General features: G+C 36.4%; 1 protein-coding gene across 2 annotated transcripts in view; it reads left to right on the forward strand.

Annotated features, from left to right (window-relative positions):
• The window catches only part of Rubicon (run domain Beclin-1-interacting and cysteine-rich domain-containing protein rubicon), a 357,235-nt gene that overhangs the window by 316,457 nt on the left and 20,225 nt on the right, over positions 1–20,553 (forward strand). For both annotated transcript variants that reach the window (XM_090410954.1, XM_090410955.1), the window contains exon 19: positions 16,151–16,319. In XM_090410954.1, coding sequence (XP_090267080.1) covers positions 16,151–16,319 — 169 coding nt within the window. The remainder of the gene's footprint in view (positions 1–16,150; positions 16,320–20,553) is intronic.

Raw genomic sequence — 20,553 nt, forward strand, 5'->3', positions numbered from 1 at the left:
ATAAAAAGATATAGTTCCATTTGATTCTGTTTCCAAGGTATATTTATTTTTTTGTAGAAAGACATTTAATTCCAGATAGCAAAAATGTTATGAACATAGTAAAGAAAGCTTTGAATGAAAAATAGAGATTTTTTCTTCAAAATTTTCAAAGTAAACATTTGTCAGTCAGGGAAATTGGAGAGCCCATAACAGCACTTTCTATTTGTCTGTAAAGCTTTCTATTCCAGCTGAAATAACTGTAGTTTGTGACAACTTAAATAGAATAATAATATCCATTGGAAATTTAGATGGTAGTTCTAAGGAACTGGTGAAAAGTGAAATAATGTCAAAACTGACTAGGTATTGGGAGGATGAAAAAAAGTTATAAAGAATTCAGATAAACAAATGTACAATTTTCATTACGCCATTGCTTATAGCAAAATCCTCTACATCTCATCCAGCTTGGTTAGTGGTTTTGGATCAGGGAAGCAGATGGAATTGTAGATCTTAAGGTCACCTAAGAAGATGATTTCACTATTTGGATAGTTGGACTAATTAATAGACTGAGATGGTTGAGATTAATGGATAGGAAGGTGAGGAGGGCCAGATAGTTTACAGAATTTTGAGAGTGATACTCATGTTACTAAATGGGACAAGGAAACCTTGAGTAAGAGGAGGTCAGATGCAGGAGATTCTGAATTAGGCATTCTCTAGCAGACAATGCCAGATGTCACAAACATGACAAAACGAATCATGAAGTATGTAATATGGACATTGAAGGTGTCCAAATGATGATGAAGAATGTCTCCAAGTGACGAATATGAACATTTATGTTTTGGAGTTTGTCATGGATGCTGATAAAATCATTATGAAAGTGAGTTTTGTAATACATTTTTTGGTAAAATCAGTGTTAAAATGAGTTTTGTAGGATTCTGACATGTTTTTTATATTGTGCTTTGGTGTGACTTATCTATTGGGATTAGTTTTTGAGGGAGATTTATTTTGATTACAATTTTGCTGTCAGTTTTTTACATTTCATTTTCTTCACTTGCCTAATAGCAGATGATGTAGTTACAGGGATTGAATGTGAAGGGTTTAGTATTTTCAGGGAAGATAGGATGGGGGAGTACTGCTGATGATAGCAAATGAATTGCAAACCAAAAAGAATAGAAGACAGGCAGGAGGGGTGGTTGTTCATTTGAAGCATTCTGGTGTGAGATTAAGCAGTAAGACAAAATATACATTTGGTTGTTGCTATAGGCCAGGGAGTTCCACAGATGATCTGGAAGGAAGAAAGATCACATGGCAGAAAGGAAATAGAATTTATACACCTGCTGAGGGATAATTACTTAAGGCAGCATATGACACAGGGGACTAGGGGTGGGAGAGATTGCCTCCAATTGGTGAAAGTGATCTACAAGGAAACTCATAAATAAGAATGGTGACGTGAGTCTCTCAAGAAGAAGGGGTATTTGTGGAACTACAAAACAGGTGATTATGACATGCTTAGGGAAGAAGCTTAAATCTTACCATGGCATAAAACACTGCAGGATAAGGATGTTAGTAATGCATGAGATATAGTTAAGGGTCATCTAGAGAAAGCAGTATTAAATTGTATACCTAGGGTAAGGAGGGTTATTGGGTAGGAGTTAGCTGGATGAGTAATATCATTAAGCACGATCTGCAGAAGAAGAAAATGCTGCGGCGAGTATATAAAGAGAAAGGTGACCAGCAAACTCATAAACAATACAAGGCTCAGGCAAGAATGGTGACAAGTATGGCAAGGAAGGCAAAATCAGATTATGAGAAGAATTTAGCTGAGCAGGGTGAAGGAAATCCCAAAGAGTTCTTTCGTTATGTGGCAAGTAAGAGGGAGAATGACTATGGAAGATTAACTTTTGAGTGATGATAGTCACAGGGAGACAGAAGCAGATGAAATAGTTGAGTTGCTGAGTGACCACTTTGCAAGCATATATCTTCCAATACTTTTCAAGGGTATATCATCCTAGTGAGGTTACTGCTTTAATCTATGTGACAAACACTAATGTGGGAACAGAGGTTGATGAATTGGAGGGTCTTAGGATATTGCAGAATCTCAATGTAAATACAGCTGTGGGATTAGATGGGATATCAGCTAAGGTTTAGCGAGAATGTGCAAGGGAACTGGCAATGCCTTTGACTAGGCTCTTTAAGTCTTAGCTCTAGTAGAGTTCCAAGGGAGTGGAAAGTGGGTTGCATAGGGGAGGTTCTAAGACTGCAGTAGCAAATTATAAACCAATCAGTATCTCAGGCGTGGTGGTAAAAGTACTAGAAAAATTGGTTGTTGTTGTTGTTGTCTTGTCCTTTGAAGAGTCTTAGATGTTTCCATGTGTTCCTTGAACTACTTTGGCTATGTCGATGATTTTATTTGTATAGAGCTGTTGTTCAGGATTAGGGTCTATTGCTTGCAAGGCTGCTGTAATTGCTGGACAGGTAAAAATGTGAATGGGGTCAGTTCAGTATTTCATCTTTTGGGAGTAGGAGAGTACCAGTGCCTCCATTAATCATATTAGTGTCTGACTATCCATCGGTATAACAAAACTTGCTTGGAGGATGAAAGAAGGTTGATAGTATTTAGGCCTTTTTCTTTGAGCATTTCTTTTGATTCTTTTTTTGTACAGAGTTTGGTAAGGTTTAGATTTATGGAGGTAAAGAACTGGAAAATAGAGGTTCTTTGTTTATGTGGGCATTTAGCTGATCAAGACCTATTTCCTTCCTGATAGTGTCATCATATTGTAAAGTTGATGATCTGTGAAGTCTGCATTTTTGATTCCAATGTTCATAAGTTTTTAGGGAGATATGATCACTTTGGTAGCTTCTGATATTATTGAATTTTATGGTGGCAAATTTTCGTCTGTCCTCCAGCAGGTCAAGCCCACATTCCTGTTGGGCTCTGATGTTGTTAGTGGATGAGACTGCACCAATTATAATCTTGGATGCTTTTGCTTGTACTTTGTCTGATTTTTCCTTTACCGGTGAAGGTGACCAGATAGGTGCTGCATATTCCATTATTGGCCTTATTAGTGTAGTGTAAGTAGTTTTGAGGATTTTTGGCTTTGCACTCCAATTTGTTCTGCAAAGCCTTTTCAGTATATTTCATTTTTTGAGAGCTCTGTTGGAAGTGTTAGAGATGTGCTGTGCAAAACGTAATTCCAGATTAAGCGTAACACCAAGGTATTTTGGATTTGTGACTTTTTTAATTGGCTTGTTGTTGATCATGACTTTGGGATTGTAGGAATGTCTATTTTTCCTATCTGTATTAAGGTGATTAGTTTTGTTTTATTTAGGTTGATTTTGAGTTTAAGTTCATCTGACCATTTTTCTAATCCTCTCATGGATTTGTTTAGAATCTCTTCTGATTCTTTGATTTTAGCATTAGTGTGCCAGATGGCTATATCATCTGCATAGCAAGCTACTTTTGTGTCTTGTAAGGTAGAGATGAATGTTATTGACATATAAGAGGAATAGAGTACTGAGTACTCTATATATAAAAGGGACTGAGTACTGAGCTCTGAGGAACACCAGCCCAGGTTCTCTGCTCTCTAAATATTGCTGCATTGATTCTTTCTTCCTCTAATTCCAATATCATGTACTGTTTGTATTAATTTTTTGATCCAAACACGATCGAAAGAAGCCGTCATATCAAGGAATATGGCAGTTGCCTTTTTTGTTGGTTTTTTCCTGAAATTAGTCTCTTATTGTTTGGCAGAAGTAGAATAATTGATCTGTTGTCGAATGATGGGCTCTATAGGCAGTTTGGTAGTAGTTAATTTTCTTATTTTTTGTCAGCCAGTGCATGAGCCTGGAGTGTATGATTCTTTCAGTAATTTTACAGAGTATGCTAGTTGATGCGATAGACCTATAATTTTGACATTCTGCAGCATTTTTGTCAGGTTTCAGGATGGGTACAATAACTGATTTTTTCCATTCTTTTGGAAGTTTGCCTGTTCGCCAAGAAGTATTAAGAATGTCCAGAAGTTGTTCTTTTGCATTTTTGCCAAGGTGTTTGACCATGTTACCAAAGATAAGATCATTACCAGGAGATTTATTAGATGCAGTTTTCTCGATTGATGAATTTAGTTCACTTAGTGTAAATTCTTCAGAGAAGATGTCGTTAGATTGGTATGTTCTTGCTTGTTTTAGTATTTTACTTGTGAATTTATTGAGGGTCTTGTCCTCTCTATTATACTGAAGTTTGGAGTTGCTTGAAATAGGTTTTTACCAGTGTGTTTGTAATTTCTTGATCTGTAATAGCTTTTTTCCCAGCATTTACGATGAAGTTTGTTTTCTGTTGGTTCTCTTTTTTGATATTGTTGTCTAGGATTCTAATAATGTTCCAGTGTCGGCTGTCTTTTCTTGGATCCAGGTTACTGCAAAGCTCTGCCCATTTCTCTTTCTTGCACTTCCAAATTTCCTGCTCTATTTTGTGTGTTATGTCCATTAATTTCTTTCTCGATTCATCAGTTTTGTTGATTCTGAATTGTTCGTTGATATTGTCTCTTTCTGTAATCATTGAATCAATATTGTGATCTTTCCAGTTTGGTATCCAGGTATTTTTCCATTTGCCTCTTGGTATTGTTGCTTTGGCAGCTTTATTGATGTGTGAAGTAAGGATTTGTAATTTTCTGTCAAGATTTCCAAAGACAGGTTCATCTTGACAGAGGCTCTCCAAGTTTTTTGAGTAAACCTTGTCCAGTCAGCTTTTCTGAAGTTCCATGTCCTTTTGATTTGCTGTGCTTGATCAATCTTGAAGCTTAGTGTTGTTATTATGGGTCTGTGGTCACTGATGACATTTCCCAAAATTTTCCATTGTGCACTTGATGCAATGCTATAATTAATAGCTGTGATGTCGATAGCAGATTCAATTCCCATAGTTTTAGAGAGAGATAGGTACTCTGTCCATTGTTAATTGTTGTGAGTTCCGAATCTGTAAAGAGGTCTTCCAATTGTTGACATTTATGGTCTAAATCAGGGGAGCCCCCACGTTGGGCTTTTTGCATTTAGGTCACCAAGTATGATGGTTGTATCATTTCGAGCTTCATTTAGCTTTTCAATGATGTCTGTATCAATATTTGTATTATCAGGGTAGTAGACGTTTGTGATTGAAATAGAATGGTTTGATAGGTGTATTCCAAAGCTTGAACTTCCTTCATACTGTTATTATTTAAATATTGATTTAGAGTGATTTCTTTGAATTTGATTTCTGGGGGTCTTCAAAAGGATAGCAAGCCCACCACCTGCTCTTCCCTTCCTAAGAACTGTGTATCCTTTGATGCTGAAGTTCAGATTTTTGTTTAGTTTTGTTTCTTGTAGACAAGCAATGTGATATTGTTTTTGTAAAGTATGTATTTAAGTTCATCCATTTTTCTCTGAGTGGCATTGATATTGAGTTGCAAAATGTTAATATGAGTACTCGTAGCATATTTATCAGGAGCACGTACTGCAGCTCCAGGTGCATCAGCTGCCCCAGACATGATAGCATAGGTTGATTTCTTTCTGTGATTCTTCATTGGAAAATTACATGCTGTTGAAATGATAGTCACCTTGAAATCGGACCATAAGAAATTTGATCAAAAGCTTCAAGGGTCCTGGGGGGCACGAGGAGGTGTGGTCGGACTCCCCCCCCCCCCCCCAAGAGAAAAATTGGTAAAAAATTCAAGAATGGATAGATAAAACTATGATATTGTTTGAGGATCAACATGATTTTGTGAAGGGGTTGGTCATGCCTTAGTAATTTATTAACCTTTTATAATAGAATAACAGCTGAGTTGGATAAAAGAAATGGCTACACAATGATTTTGCTGGATTTTGTAAAGGCATTTGACAGAATACCAAATGGAACTCTGTTACACAAATTAGAACAAATGGGGATGGATATGACACTAGTTAAGTGGATAAGAGGATGGTTACTGGACAGATATCAAAAAGTGGCATGTGGCGGGGCAGAATCGAGACGAAAACAGGTGACTAGTGGTGTGCCACAAGGTTCAGTGCTTGGGACCATTGCTGTTTAATTTTTACATAAATGATGTAGGAAATAACTTGAAAGGAAATATTCATTGTTTGCTGATGAAGCAAAATTAGGTAGAATAATAGTTAATCAAAGTATGAGAGCTTGCAGGATGATTTAAATAGGGCTGTCAGTATGGGCAAAAGTTAATGGGTATCAGTTTAATGTCAAAAAATGTAAAGTTATGCATTTTGGGATAAATAGATTACAAGCTATAATTAGAAGAAACACACGTATAAACCACAGTGAAAATTATTTAATTGTAAATATCATCATCATCATCATCATCAAATTCCTGCCATGTACCCTCAAGGGGTGTACAGGATATGACAGTACTACATGAAAAAATTACATCATTACTAACTTCCTATCTACAATTTTCCTCCAAATCAGTCTGTTACTTGTCAAGACTCCAACATTATCAGATCTTATATTTCTATCGTCTAAGGCACTTTGTACCGTATCAATCCACCTATATCTTGGTCTTCCTCTGGGTCGTTTTCCTGCCAACCTGGCAGAGAACACTTGTTTTGCTAATCTTTCCTCTCCCATTCTATTTAAGTGACCATACCATCTGAGATTAGCTCTGCTAACGCATTCCTGGATGCTGACAATGTCAAGTTCTTTCCTAATATCCTCATTTTTAATATGATATTGCCATTGATGCCATCTGTTCACGCCTCTAATCTTTCTCAGGACTCTCATATCTGCGGTCTCTAGTCTTTGGTCAAGTGTTTTACTTCTGACCCAGCTCTCAGATCCATAAGTTAAAATTGGTTTGAACACAGTCTTGTATACAGCTAATTTAGTGTTCCGACTAATTTCTTTCTTATTCCATATGAATTTATTCAATTGACTTCCCACGATACCAGCTTTGCTGATTCTGTTGTCTATTTCTATATTTAGTTTACCATCTTCAGTAAAAATTGTGCCTAAGTAGCTGAAATGTTTTACTTGTTCCACAGGTTCTCCATTCACAACACAGTTGACATTTTCAATGATTCTGCCTATTTTCATTGTCTTTGTCTTTTTATTGCTGACCTTCATACCATATCTATTACAACAGCTATTCAATTTAGTCAGAGAATCTTGCAGATTTGTAGCGGATTTATTTAGAAGTATAACATCATCCGCATAAAGCAAAGAGCTGACATTAACATCTCCAATTTTGATATCAGGTTTAATACCACATTCCTTCATAATGTGATCCATATAGATAATGAATAACAGAGGGGATAATGTACATCCTTGTCTCACACCAGATTTAACCTTAAACCATCTTCCTGTACTTCCTTCAATTCTAACTGCTGACTCACAACTCAAATAAAGACTAAGTATTGCTTGATATAATGCCCCATTGACACCATATAACTGCAGCGTATTGAATAGCTTCTCTCTTGGCACCTTGTCATATGCCTTTTCCAAATCGACAAAACTTAAATACAGATCTTTGTTATATTCCCATGCTTTCTCGACTATTTGTCGTAAAGTGAAGATCTGATCCTGACAGCCTCTATTTGGCCTGAATCCAGCTTGTTCTTCACCAAGCTTTTCTTCCACAATTCTTCTCAACCGTTTCTCAAGTATACTTGTATAGATCTTGCCAGGAACACTCAGTAGGGAAATACCTCTGTAATTCTCACATTCAGTTTTATTTCCCTTTTTATATATGGGTACTATGAGAGCTCTACTCCAATCATCGGGAATTCGTCCCTCTGTCCAGGCTTTCTGAACTATGCAGTGCAGCCACTGTAAGACTCTTATACCACCATACTTCAGCATTTCTGGTCGAATATCATCTACTCCTAATGCCTTTCCACATTTCAAGCCTTTGATGGCTTTTTCTACTTCAAGTATGGATATGTATTCCTGACTGCATGCCTGGTCAGTGTTTTTAATCACTGTGCTGTCATCACTGCTTGTTTCATTTAGCAGTTTTTCAAAGTAATTACTCCATACTTCAAGGATATCTTTTTCTCCTGTTTTCATTTCACCTTTATCATCTCTAATTCCTTTTACAACACTCTTTCCTCCATTCCTAAGCTTCTTCAACAACCTCCAGAATATTTTGCCACCTTCTTGATATTTATTTTCTATATTCTTGCCAAAGTCCTCCCATGACTTTTGTTTAGCTAGTTTTACACACTGTTTAGCTTTCTTACATTTGTCTCTGTATTCTGTAAGAGTAAAAGCTGACTTATTTGCCAGGAACTTTTGATATGCTTTCTTCTTTTCCTTCACTGCCTCTTTAACTTCCTGTGTCCACCAGGGAGTTCTGATTTTTTTTATCTTTGCACACAACCTCACCACATGCCTCTCTGGCAGAATCAATCAATGTTTCCTTCAGAGTTTGCCACTGATTCTCCAAGGTTTGCTTCCTGTTCTCAAACTCTTTCATTTTCTTTTCAATAATATTTCTGTATTTTAGTCTACAGTTTACATCTGAGAGCTGCTCAACGTTTATTCGCTTTAAAACTTTCTTACGTGTTATTCTTTTCAATATGAAATTCAATTTTATCCTGCTCAAGACTAAATAGTGATCACTTCCAATTTCAAATCCTCTGTACACTCTGGTGTCCTGCACCAGGGAGAAAACATCACTATCAACAATAACATAGTCAATGAGACTTTTCTTATTCCTAGCCTCTTCTCTCCATGTGAATTTGTGCACATTTTTATGTTGGAACATGGTGTTAGTAATAACCAGTCCATGTCCTGAGCAGAAATCCAACAGATATTTGCCATTATTATTAGCTTTGCTCTTTTCTCCAAATTTTCCCAAAATATTTTTGTAAATATGTAAATATGTAAATATGTAAATTGTAAATATGTTATTCCTAATTTTTGTTTAAATACTGTACTGATGATGTCCTAAGATACTTAGGATGAAATATTTACAGTTAAATAATTTTTACTGTGGTTTATACGTGTGTTTCTTCTAATTATGAACGCACCACAGGTTTCGTTATTTAAAAAAGATTACAAGCCGTTTATCACATTGATGACACTGTACTCTAGGAAATAGACAAAACTAGAGATTTAGGGGTGGTGGTAGACAGAGTTAAAGTTTAGAGGACATTGCTAAGGTAGTCCATAAGATTACTTTGCTATTGAAGAACACATTAACAAGTAGAGATAAGGAAGTTGTCATTCCTCTTTATAAGGCCATGACACACATCTGGATTACTGTGCTCAAATCTGGTCCCCTGGGTTTCTTGGGGATGAGGAAGCAATGGAGAGGATTCAGAGGCGAGTGACCAAGATGGTGAGTGACGTGTGTGTGTGGATTGCAGAAGTTGGTCGATAGGAGAAAAAGGGGGGAATATGATAGAAACGTTTAAATTGCTTAAAGGATTTTATAGGATAGATGTAGGGGAAATGTTTCAGCACTTGACTAGAGGGACCAGAACAAGGGGTCATCCCTGGAAGTTGAATACAAATGTGGTCAGTAGGGGTGTGAGGCTAGATTTTTTGCTTGGAGAGTGGTGAATGAGTGGAATGAGTTGCCACAGTCAGTTGTGAGTGATTTGTCTGTTATTGGGTTCAAGGAGAGGTATGATAGATTGGGTCTCCTGTGATGAGTTTCAGACTCCATGGAGGTGCCCCGTATAATAATAGTAATAATTTTGGTTCTTGGTTAGATGAAATGACGTAAGGTACATGCAGTGAAAGGAGATATTCTTAGGCATAACCCCCATTTGGGAGAGTGACTGTTCTCTTTACCATATCATGGCCTTGACAGTGCCTCCCACATACTACTAATTGAACTTCCTCTCCAGATATGACCTGGCAGTAGATGGTGATTATGCACCAGCTGACAGAGAAGGCACTTGACTCATGCTTTGGACCTATATTCTGTCTGATAGTTGGACTGCAGCACCACTGATTTTACTGATATACTCCTGAAATGGAGGTGGTGTAGGGCCTCTAAGTATCTTTCACTTGGCTCAAGGGTATCACACACACATGCACTACATGGAGAATAGAAAGAAGGTGGGGACAGAAATGAAAATCCTTGAGGCCAAACATGAGATTTGCCACTGTTGATCTCCTAGTAAATAAGGTGGTGGCATTTCCTCCAATTAAGAAGTAAACCTTTTGCAGCTGGGATTCTCACTTGGTTAGCCAGAGCCTTTTTTTTGTGGAAATCGGCCACATCATGAGAAGGCAAGGTTGATTTGACTGGGAGAGGCTGTATATTATCACCTGCCCATTAGTAGCCCATAATATGTATGCATCTGTGTAATAAAACTAGGAAAGATGTGTAGATTTGAGAAATACCATTTTCCATGAGTGGCGGGATAAACATAAACCATTACCCATGTTTAAATTAGATTTAATAATGTCTCATAGCTTTTCTTTGTAAAGCCTTTTGATAAGAAATGTACTTTTGTAAGTCTAGTTTTCTGTGTGTGCGTGCGTGCATGCATGCAAGAGAGGTAGCATATTCTGCAGGTTTACAAAACTTGATGTATATTTTATGTTCTTTGCAATGAACAGAGGTAGATCATCTGATTATACAAAAAAAAAAAACAGGAATCAACCCCTGGTAAGTCTGAATGGAGACCGATTGTTTCTGGCTGAAGAAACAAAAAATATAAATTTTTTGGAGAGAATAAAACACTACTTGAAGATTGAGTGGCCTGAGAATTCTTGATGTGTTCAGATACTACTTTGACACGTGAATTTTACCATGATCAGATACTACTTTGACACATAAATTTTACTATGATCAGATACTACTTTGACAAATTCAAATACAATTAATTTCTTCTTGAGTTTCGAAGAAATTAACTGTCACTTTTATTTTATAGCATCTACCATTTAGCTTTTCTTCAAGTTCCACTCCTATTGCTTCCTACTAGTCTTAAATTCTTTGCCAGAGTCTTTTTAATCAACCCCTACACGAGAGACAGTATGTGTATAAGGTGATCCTTGTCAGTGAGCACTCTCTCTAATGAATGTCACCCATCACTAATTTTCTGATCTTACTATCAAATCTAAAATCTTCTCTAACACATTGACTGCCCCACTAGAAAAAAAAAATTTTTTTTTCCTTGGGGCCACAGTGTTTTATTACAAAAATAGAATAAAAACTTCGAAAACAAAACAATTCTTTCTGATTTAATGAAAAATTTGTTGTTTTCTGTATGTGAGTTATATGCAACTCACGTGGCGCTAGAATCAATTTTTACACTGCACTCCATGTGAGTTGTATGTGACTCATGACATACTTATTGAATTTGTTTCTGAGAATTGAGTCTTTTGTCATTTCACAACTATTTAGTCATGTCTGGAGTGTATGCCTTGGGTGGTCCTGGATGACGACCTCTGAATCATACCCCTTAAGTATGTGCAACAATGTCACATCGCATATTATCGTATCGATTTTGTTCAAAGAGCTGCCAGGCAAACATTCAAGGTGAAATGTGCAATCGGAAGTTATGGTAATCTGAGAACACAGTCCAGCATGTGTGGTGCACTTGGGCGGGCTGACTAGAGCACGGCAACAGGAGGTGGGGGAGGTGTGCCAATTGACTGCGAAAACAAGGTACAGAGGTTTCACAACACCGGTAGTAGTCCATGCTATGGACCTTCCTGCCTATCCACCTGCCTATGCTAATTTAGCATAGCTTCTGTGATCATCACATAAGCTTGCATTGCTTTGTTCTCAAGAGAAAATGAGCGTAAGAAATTGTTTGATGAAATGGCGAACAAAGTTTTGGACATGAGTGATGAAGATGTTGATCTATTTAGCGATGATTCAGAGGAGTACCATCCTAGTGGAGATAGTGGGGACAGTTCTGATAGCAGTTGCAGCCCACCGAGAAAAACTAGAAGTAGAACATTACATGCAGATCTTTCCAGTGGGGAAGGTTGTTCAAAATCTATTACTGAAACAATCTAATCAGTTAGTAGCCGACTTCAGTGAGAGTGATTCTTTGTCAGATGTTTCTGAAGAATCTGTAGTGTCTAGTGTAAGTTCTCTGACCTGGGGTCCAGTTTCAGGAAGTAACATGAAGAATTTTGACTTTGTTGAAAGTAACCCTGGTGTTCCAAATGAAAAAAACACCTTATGATTTTTTCAAATTCTTCGTAACAGATAATGTTATTGACTACATGGTGAAGGAAACTAATATCTACGCAAGTCAGACTTTACAAAAGGGTAACATCAAATCCCACTCCTGACTAAAAAAGTGGTATGATGTTACTTCTCAAGAAATGAAACAATTTTTGGGAGTGTTGTTTTGGATGGGCCTTAACAAGAAGCCAAGACTTCCGGACTATTAGTCCGGAAAAAATTGAGTATTTATGGACTATTAGTCCATAAAAAACAACCACAATAAATTTGGAATAAAACTTTTCAAACTTTGCCTAAAAGACGGTTACGCCTGGAATGTGAAAATTTATTGTGGGAAGGAAGCAAGATCTGGCATTCCTGTTTCATCCTCAGTTGTCATGAAGCTAATAGAAAGTTTACTAGATAGTGGGTGTGTTTTATACACTGACAACTACTACACCAGCATTCACCTAGCTCATCAACTCCTTGAGCACTCTACGTATCTGGTGGGTACACCAAGAAGTAACAGGAAACTAAACCCGCCAGAATTAGTAAAGGCGAAGCTGAACAAGAATGAAGTAATTGCTCGAGAAAGTGACGCAGGAATCGTCTTCCTCAAATGGAAGGATGAGAGATGTACTGTCGCTAAGTGCTATGCATGTTGAAGACACTAAAGCAGTTGAAACAAGAAAAGGTTGTAGAAAAACGACATATGATTGTAAATTGTAATTTGAAGGCGTTGACCTCTCAGATCAACTGAAGTCATGTTCTTTGAGATGTGGCATAAAGTGGTTCAGAAAATTAGCAATAGAGCTAATCATAGGATCAGCTTTGGTGAACTCACTTGTTCTCTACACAGTTGTGAACAAAAAGAAGATCTTGATCACAAAATTCAAATAACAAGTTTGCCTAAAACTGCTCCAGACAAATGAAACACCTACTGCAGTGCCGTCCCTCCTGTCACCATCTGTGACTTGTTCTCTCACGAACATGGACTCTGCCAGAAGAAGATGTACTGTGTGCTATGAAAAAACACAGGCTGAGAAAGGACGTGGATATGTCATGAAAAGATGTAAACAGACAGAATGGAAATACAGCAAATGTAATGTGTACTATTGTGTAGAATGCTTTTTCCTAAAACATACTTCAATAAAAAAGTAATATAAAAACTCGAAAAATAGTTCATAAGGGTAAAGTGTTTTTCTTGACTTGTCAGGCTTAAGTGTAAAAATAAATAGAAAAACGAAATTTATTGACCTCTCTTCATTTGATCCATGGTTTTAGAATTAAATTGTCAATATTAATTGTAACAATAAGTACATCGACAAGTAAGATTTTCATGAACCAATTGCAGGGTTTTGCCCAGGGCAGGCCACCCATCACGTAACATGTATGTTACAGCATGGCAGCTTGAGTTGCCTGCACACCACGCAGCTCCCAAGGTAAAGAGATGTGTGAGTTATATATGCTTCATGAGTTCCCGGGCTCAAAACTAGCATGAATTAAATACAACTCACATGGCCGTTAATGTGCTAGTATGTCACATACATATTACTTTACATATCTATCACAATGTTCTTCCTCTTTAATTAACTCTCACCAGCCATGAAAAATTACATAAAAACTATAGTAATTCTACAGTTAAGAAAAATATCAACAATAAACAATATTAAATCACTCCTCTTCTACTTAGCGTATAGACATTTTGTAGAGCTCACCAAATTATCACATTGTTTTCTTGACTTGTTCAAACTGTTCTTGCTCATAAATTTTCTTTCACATCTCGCTTTCCAAACTTTGTGGTATTCTGTCCATATTTATCCATAGCATTCTAGGAAACCTGGTTTGCTAGAATGTTTGAATGGTTATCAGACCCACTCTCCAGCACTGCCACATTTGAACATTGCAGGTTTGAATCCTGCCACAAGTGCATATGTTTGTGTATTGTTTGTTGTTAGATGAATTTTTATTACCCAACCACTGACCTACTTATTGGAGGCCTGAAGGGGCTTGAAAAAGTTCCATTTGGTTTCTAGAGCAACATTTCCAGATTACGTAAAAAAAAAGCAAATAAAAATACCAAAAAAAGGTATGAAATTAATAAAAAAAAAATATCTTTGCCCACACTGCTTTGTACTGTAGGTTTACGTGGGAGTCACATTTAAAAAAAATAAAATGATATTTTTTGCAAGAGCTTCACACCAAGATTATCTGTTAGTTTGACATAGTGTCTCTTCTTGTCTTTTGCCAATGTTCCATAAATAATGCAATTTCATAATATGAATTTGACTACAGTGCAGATCTGTTATTGTCTGTTTCACTGTTGTTTATCAGAAATGTGAAATCAGTCAAGTGAATCAAAAAAAAAAAAACAGCTTCAGAAGAGTTTACTGAGTAGTGGAAACCTCTTAAAGTCTAATAAATGATCATCTGTATGGTTTGTCACTGTTAATCCATGGCATTTGTCATCAGAATATCATGCACCATATAAGAGTGCAGAAAAAACTCAAGTGGTTGCTCTTTATCTATAAAGCATTTAATCAGATTTTACACAGAAGTCTATTCATCGAGCTCATTTGTAATTGGATTGCTTGCCTTCTTTGTATTCCTACAATATGCCTAGTGATGAAACTCTTGCTAAAGCTCTCATCAGCACCCAAGTTTTGGTCTTCTGATTTACTATAGGAATTACTTTACCTTCGAATAACTATCATCTCATTACAGATCTAATAGTGAAGATAGATCTGTAATGATAGATCTCATTACAGATCTATCTTCACTATTAAATGCTATTTTCACATCACATTTATGGTAGTGCTTACAGAAAATTGTTGATTTATGTGCAGAAAGAGCCCAGTTAGGTTGGTTTATTATTATTACATGACACCTCAAGGGAGTCCAAAGACTCATCAAGGGAGGGCACCTGCGATACAGCTCTGTCTCCACCACTAAATCCACCAATTACAATGAACTGCAACTACATCATCTGCCGCTGACCACTACCACTAGTATTTTCACAGACAATCACAAACCTCCATGCCCACAGCAGGATTCGAACCCACAGCCTTTTGGCTGGAGAGCAGATATGCTAACCACTTGGCCAACCAGGCCAGCAGAATTATCTCACTAGTTCTCTCCACTCTCTCTCTCTCACACACACACAAACACACGCACACACACACACACACACACACACACACACAAACACACGCACACACACACACACACACACACACAAAGATGTTAAATTTCTTCATCAGATCATTTCTTCAACATTCTCAGCTTAACTTTAAACTCAATAAATTTTTCTTCCTCTTCATTTCCTCTATTGCTGTTTCTGCAGTGGGAATGCTCTTTTGTATTTCTTAAGGAGTATAATCTGCAGGACTTGAATAGTGTTTAGTGTTTAAACAGTTTCTTCTTTGCTGCTTTCTACTTAACTTCTTGCTTCTCCACAGTATAAGCATGCTGTGATAAGAGCACCATAATAAAAAATAAAGAAATAAAATTAGTGTTACTTTAATTACCATTATTTTGGCTTGGTCACTGAGAGATCGTCGAAATACAAATCATAACGTCAGATGGAGAAATATTAGCACCTAAATAAATTTAAAATAAAAACTTTTTGCAAATCCTCTGCAATGTTGAAAAGTCAAAACTGTAATAAATTTATCTTTAAAACATTACTGAAAATATGAGTCAATTTTCAGCTGGAAAAGTGCATAATCAGTATCTTGACTACATTTGGAAGGAATGATCTGGACTGTAAGACATTGCTATGAGTTTAGTTTCCTTACTTATTCTTTTTTATGTACAAGATGATTACTGCAGTTTATCTCCTGAAGGCATCTCTGTGATTCAGACAAAAAAAAATCAGTGGTTAAAGTTATTATAATAACTGTTTTGTTTTTTTAATAACCATTAAACATCTGTTCTTCATGAACTTTTCATATGTACCACCACCAGTAATAAGGGATAACTTTTTTTTAATTGCATCTGTATTGGAAAAAATACATTTTGTTTAAGAATTTTTTATTAATGTATATCTGATTTACTTACAGGTAAAGAATGGAGATATTCTTCAGCATCTACATCACTTGGTAGTTCGCTGTGTGGATCATGTGTTAAGTTGTACGTTATGTAAAGCCAAAGGCTTTATTTGTGAGATTTGCAATGCAGGCAAGGATATAATTTTTCCCTTTCAGCTTGCAAAAGTAGTTCGATGTCAAGGTGAGTGTCATGAACCTCCATGTAATAATTAAAAATACACCCTCTATCCAAAAATAAACCAAACTTTTGATAGAAGATAAAACATAGGCCAATTATAATTATTCAAATCATTTATTTCAATCAATATACTCTCCCTCAGCTTCGATACAACGTTTGGCACAGGCAATTAATTCGTTAAATGAGTGTTTTATATCGGTTTTTGGGATACTGTTGAGGGTCGTGGTTACTGCCACTTGATCGTTTTCAGTGGTGTTGTATCACTTTCCTTTCATTGGGAAATGGAGTCGGGGGAAGAGAAAGAAGTCACAGGGTGCTAAATCAGGTGAATACGGCAAGTGATCCAACACACAAACTTGGTTTTTGCTCAAAAACTGTCTCACAATGAGATGGTGCATTATCGTGCAAAAGTGACCAGCTGCCTGCATCACGATATTCATGCTGTACACGACGAATTCTCTATCAATCACTTCAAAACTTCGAGATAAAACTTGCCATTGACCATTTGGCCAGGCAGAACGAATTCTTTATAGATAATGCCCTTGGAATCGTAGAAACAAATCAGCATTGTCTTTACTTTTGACTTCTCCAAGCGACTTTTTTTCAGATGTCCCTCTTCTGGTGGTCTCCACTCATCACTCTGGTGCTTTGTTTTCTGCTCATGCTCAAAACACCACGTTTCGTTATTACCAGTAACGAGCATTTAAAGAAAGTTTGAGTCCTTACAAGCAGTTTTAATGAGGTTCTTGCAGTGTTCAATTCGATACATTTTTTGGTCGTCTGTCAACTTGTGGGGACCAAATTGCAAATTCAGTTTATGAAGGCCCAAACTCTCGGTCAAAATGTTGTGCACAGTTGATTTTGGAATCCCCAATTCATATTCAATCAATCTTGCGGACGATATCGGGTTTTATTTGATGAAATCATGCACTTTTTGGATGTTCATTTCGCTCAGTCCAGGTTTTGGATGGCCCAGCTTTTCGTCGTCCTCAAGCGTCTCACGACTACTTTGAAATCGCTTAAACCACTCGTAAACTTGAGTACAGGATAAGCATTCATTACCATATGCTTTTTGAAGCATTTGATGTGTTTCGGTAAAACTTTTACAAGTTTAACACAAAAGTCAATCGCAGCTCTCTGTTTGAAACTCATTTTCCGACCGTTCGTCAAAACACACTTCACTCTTTAATGAAGGTTGCCGCTTTCGACAAAAAATGATACAAAAAGGTGGTGCCACTAGTTTCTTCTATTTTTGAAAAGTTCGGTTTCTTTTTGGACAGAGGGTGTATAAGAGTAAGTTTGGGTTATATATTTTTAGCATGATAAAGAGGAAACGCAAGTTACTTGGAATTTCTTTTCTTTCATAATGAAAGTTTATGAATAGGTGGATAGAACACTGAATTTTAAAACATTGAAACAAATAGTTACAAATTGCATCAAAGGAAACATGAACTTGTAGTGAAAACTAATTGCTCCCAATAGCAAACACACCAAAGCCACATATTGGCAGTGTTATTTCAAATTAGTATTGAGAATTATGACAAACTATATTTATCGGCAAACAACTTTAAAATCTTTAATATTGTTCATTCAGTGAACATATATACATTTATTTTGGACACATCCATATTGAATCAACATTGTTATGGAAATGAATGTGAAAATAAATTATTTAAGGAACTAAAGCTTGTGAGTCCAGTGCATTATGTCTGCAAATTGTGTGTTTTCTTCTGACTGGTTTGCCTGTTTAATGAGATGAAAAACCCAACTTTCCAGGAGGGAAAACCCTGCCACTTCCATATGAAACAGGCTAACTCACATTCCATTGAAAAAGCCCTGATAATGGTTCTTCTCACTTAGAACCCAGGTCTTTCTAGCAGAGGGCATTGTTGATATCAACTGAGTTATAGAGATACCTTTGTGAAAATGGGTCACCAATGTCTGCAGTAACTAAGCAGCTGAAAACTAGCTGTTCCAGATATGGTTCTATTGCTAGCAGTTCTGTGAGTTAATATTACTGACACAAATGTTAACTGGTACTTTGTCTCTTAGTGCTTACTATTTAAATAAAATCTCAAAAAAGTTTTAATATGGAAACCTCAAGTATAATAGAACCATTCAAATCATTGTGGTGCTTTTATGATAAGAAGGCAGCTATATGCCAATCTATCTTGGTGGTTCTAGCTGTAACCTGTTAGAGAAAAAGTGGTGTATTTTTGTCGGATCTCTCTCTGATGAATAAGGGGTTCTGCCAAATTCTCCTTTAAATTATGATAAGTGGAAACTGTACCAAATATGGTGATTCCAGTTCTTATGATTTAGATAAAATCTGCAAGCTTTTCATTGGAGCCTACTTGTAAAAAATATGTAGAGCTTAAACAAATACTTCCATCTCTTTAATAATAAAATCCCTTTTGTTTAGTAAGAAATTATGATAATATAAATAATCAAGTAAAAAGGAGGCAAGAAAGTATGAAAAACAAGCTAGAATAAAAGTAAAATTATAATGTAAAATGTTAATACTGTACACAATTTAAAAAGGGGAAAACCCTCATTGCTACAGTGTATGTTTAATTTGTGTGTAAAAATGGACACCCTCTATATTTTTAGCTTCTTTGTTGCTAAAACATTTTTAATAAAGGGTAAAATGGATAAAATACATGTTTTTATCCTTTTTATACTTTGTTAAGTATTAAAAATCATGTTTGCCAGTCATTACAACTAATTTTTCTCTCTTCCTCTCATCTCCTAATACTCTATAGGTGTCAGATCCATCCAACTTTGGAGTACTGTTCCTACATTTTGGGTGGAGCATCAAGACCTCTAAGAATTCTTGATGATATTCAGAAGAGGGCAATCCACTTAATAGATAACCCTTCCCTCACAGACTCCCTTCAATCACTTTATTATAGGTGTTCTATTTCAGCACTATGCCTTTTCTCTAGGTACTTTCATGGGCATGTTACTTTGCTACACTTTCTTCTAACCATGGAAGAACTGGAGCAGCCACTGGCCAACACTCATACACTGTTCAGCTTTGAACACACCGAACTAACTTTTCATCAGCTTCCTCATTCCACCGACCTCTAATTCTTTGGATTACTCTCACCCATACTATTTGCCCTACTGAGTACAACCTCCCACTCTTTAAGAAACATATCAACAGGCTGCATTTTCTCCTTAATCACTTGCCCACACATGGCACTGTAGTGTTATAGGTCTTGTAGCCTTTCATGTGTGGGATCAACATAAAAATAAATAAATAAAACAAAGTAAATGTATTACTTAGCAGCTGATATAGTAAAATATCTTAAAAACCTATTCCATAATAATAGGTAAGGGAAATTTTTTCTATGAATTTTTGATGATCTTGCATCTTTTCTTGTATTCTTTAATCCCAAGAAAAGCCAATTTTTAATGACAGGTTGTGACATAGCAATGATTATTAGAAACACATATTCACAAAAATTAATGATAATTTTATTACTGCAGATATTTCGGCTTGAAACTAAGAGGCTATTATCAGTGCACAAGCACATTCACAAGATGAAGCACAAACAGTGGAATGTTATTCGTTTTTTGCAGATCTTAGCTGCATGCTAGAGTGCCCTATGCTTCATGTGATTACAAAATAAAAAACTACTGAGGGGAAGTGACTGCTTACCATTTATCAGGATGAAACACTCCCAAATCTTTGTAATGGACATTCCAGTTTAAGTTTGGGTGGTTAGAAGTGTTTCAAAGCTCTCCTTTTAAACAACTGCTCAAATTTAAAACCAACACTGCAGGCATTGGACTAGAGAATATTGTTATCAGTTCTGTGACAGGTCAGATTTTTCAGGCTTATTGTAAGTGATATAAGACTGATGTCACTGTGCTTATTTTTTAACCATGTGTCCCATTTCTCCAAAGTATGAGCTGAAGCAATCACATCCAGCCTAGTAAATACCAGGTATTTATCAGGTTCAGTATAATTGCCTCTGCTTGTTTTACTATATCATACCATACACTGGTGCCCAAAACCTAAGTATGAACACTGTTTCTGAAGGTTATAACAGCAAATTCAGACAAATCAGCTTGTGGCAATTTGTATGACTGATGATTTTGAGTAGAAAGCAAGTACACATTCAAATTTTCAAAACATGCACAAAGGGATCACATGGTAGCACTCAACAGAATAAAAGGCTGTGCTAAGCAAATTATGTTAGAAGGATATTCTTTTTGTGAAGGACTAAAG

Source organism: Typopeltis vanoorti, chromosome 21, assembly GCF_054136105.1.
Source record: "Typopeltis vanoorti isolate ZY-2024b chromosome 21, IOZ_Tvanoo_1.0, whole genome shotgun sequence".
Lineage (NCBI taxonomy): Eukaryota > Metazoa > Arthropoda > Arachnida > Uropygi > Thelyphonidae > Typopeltis > Typopeltis vanoorti.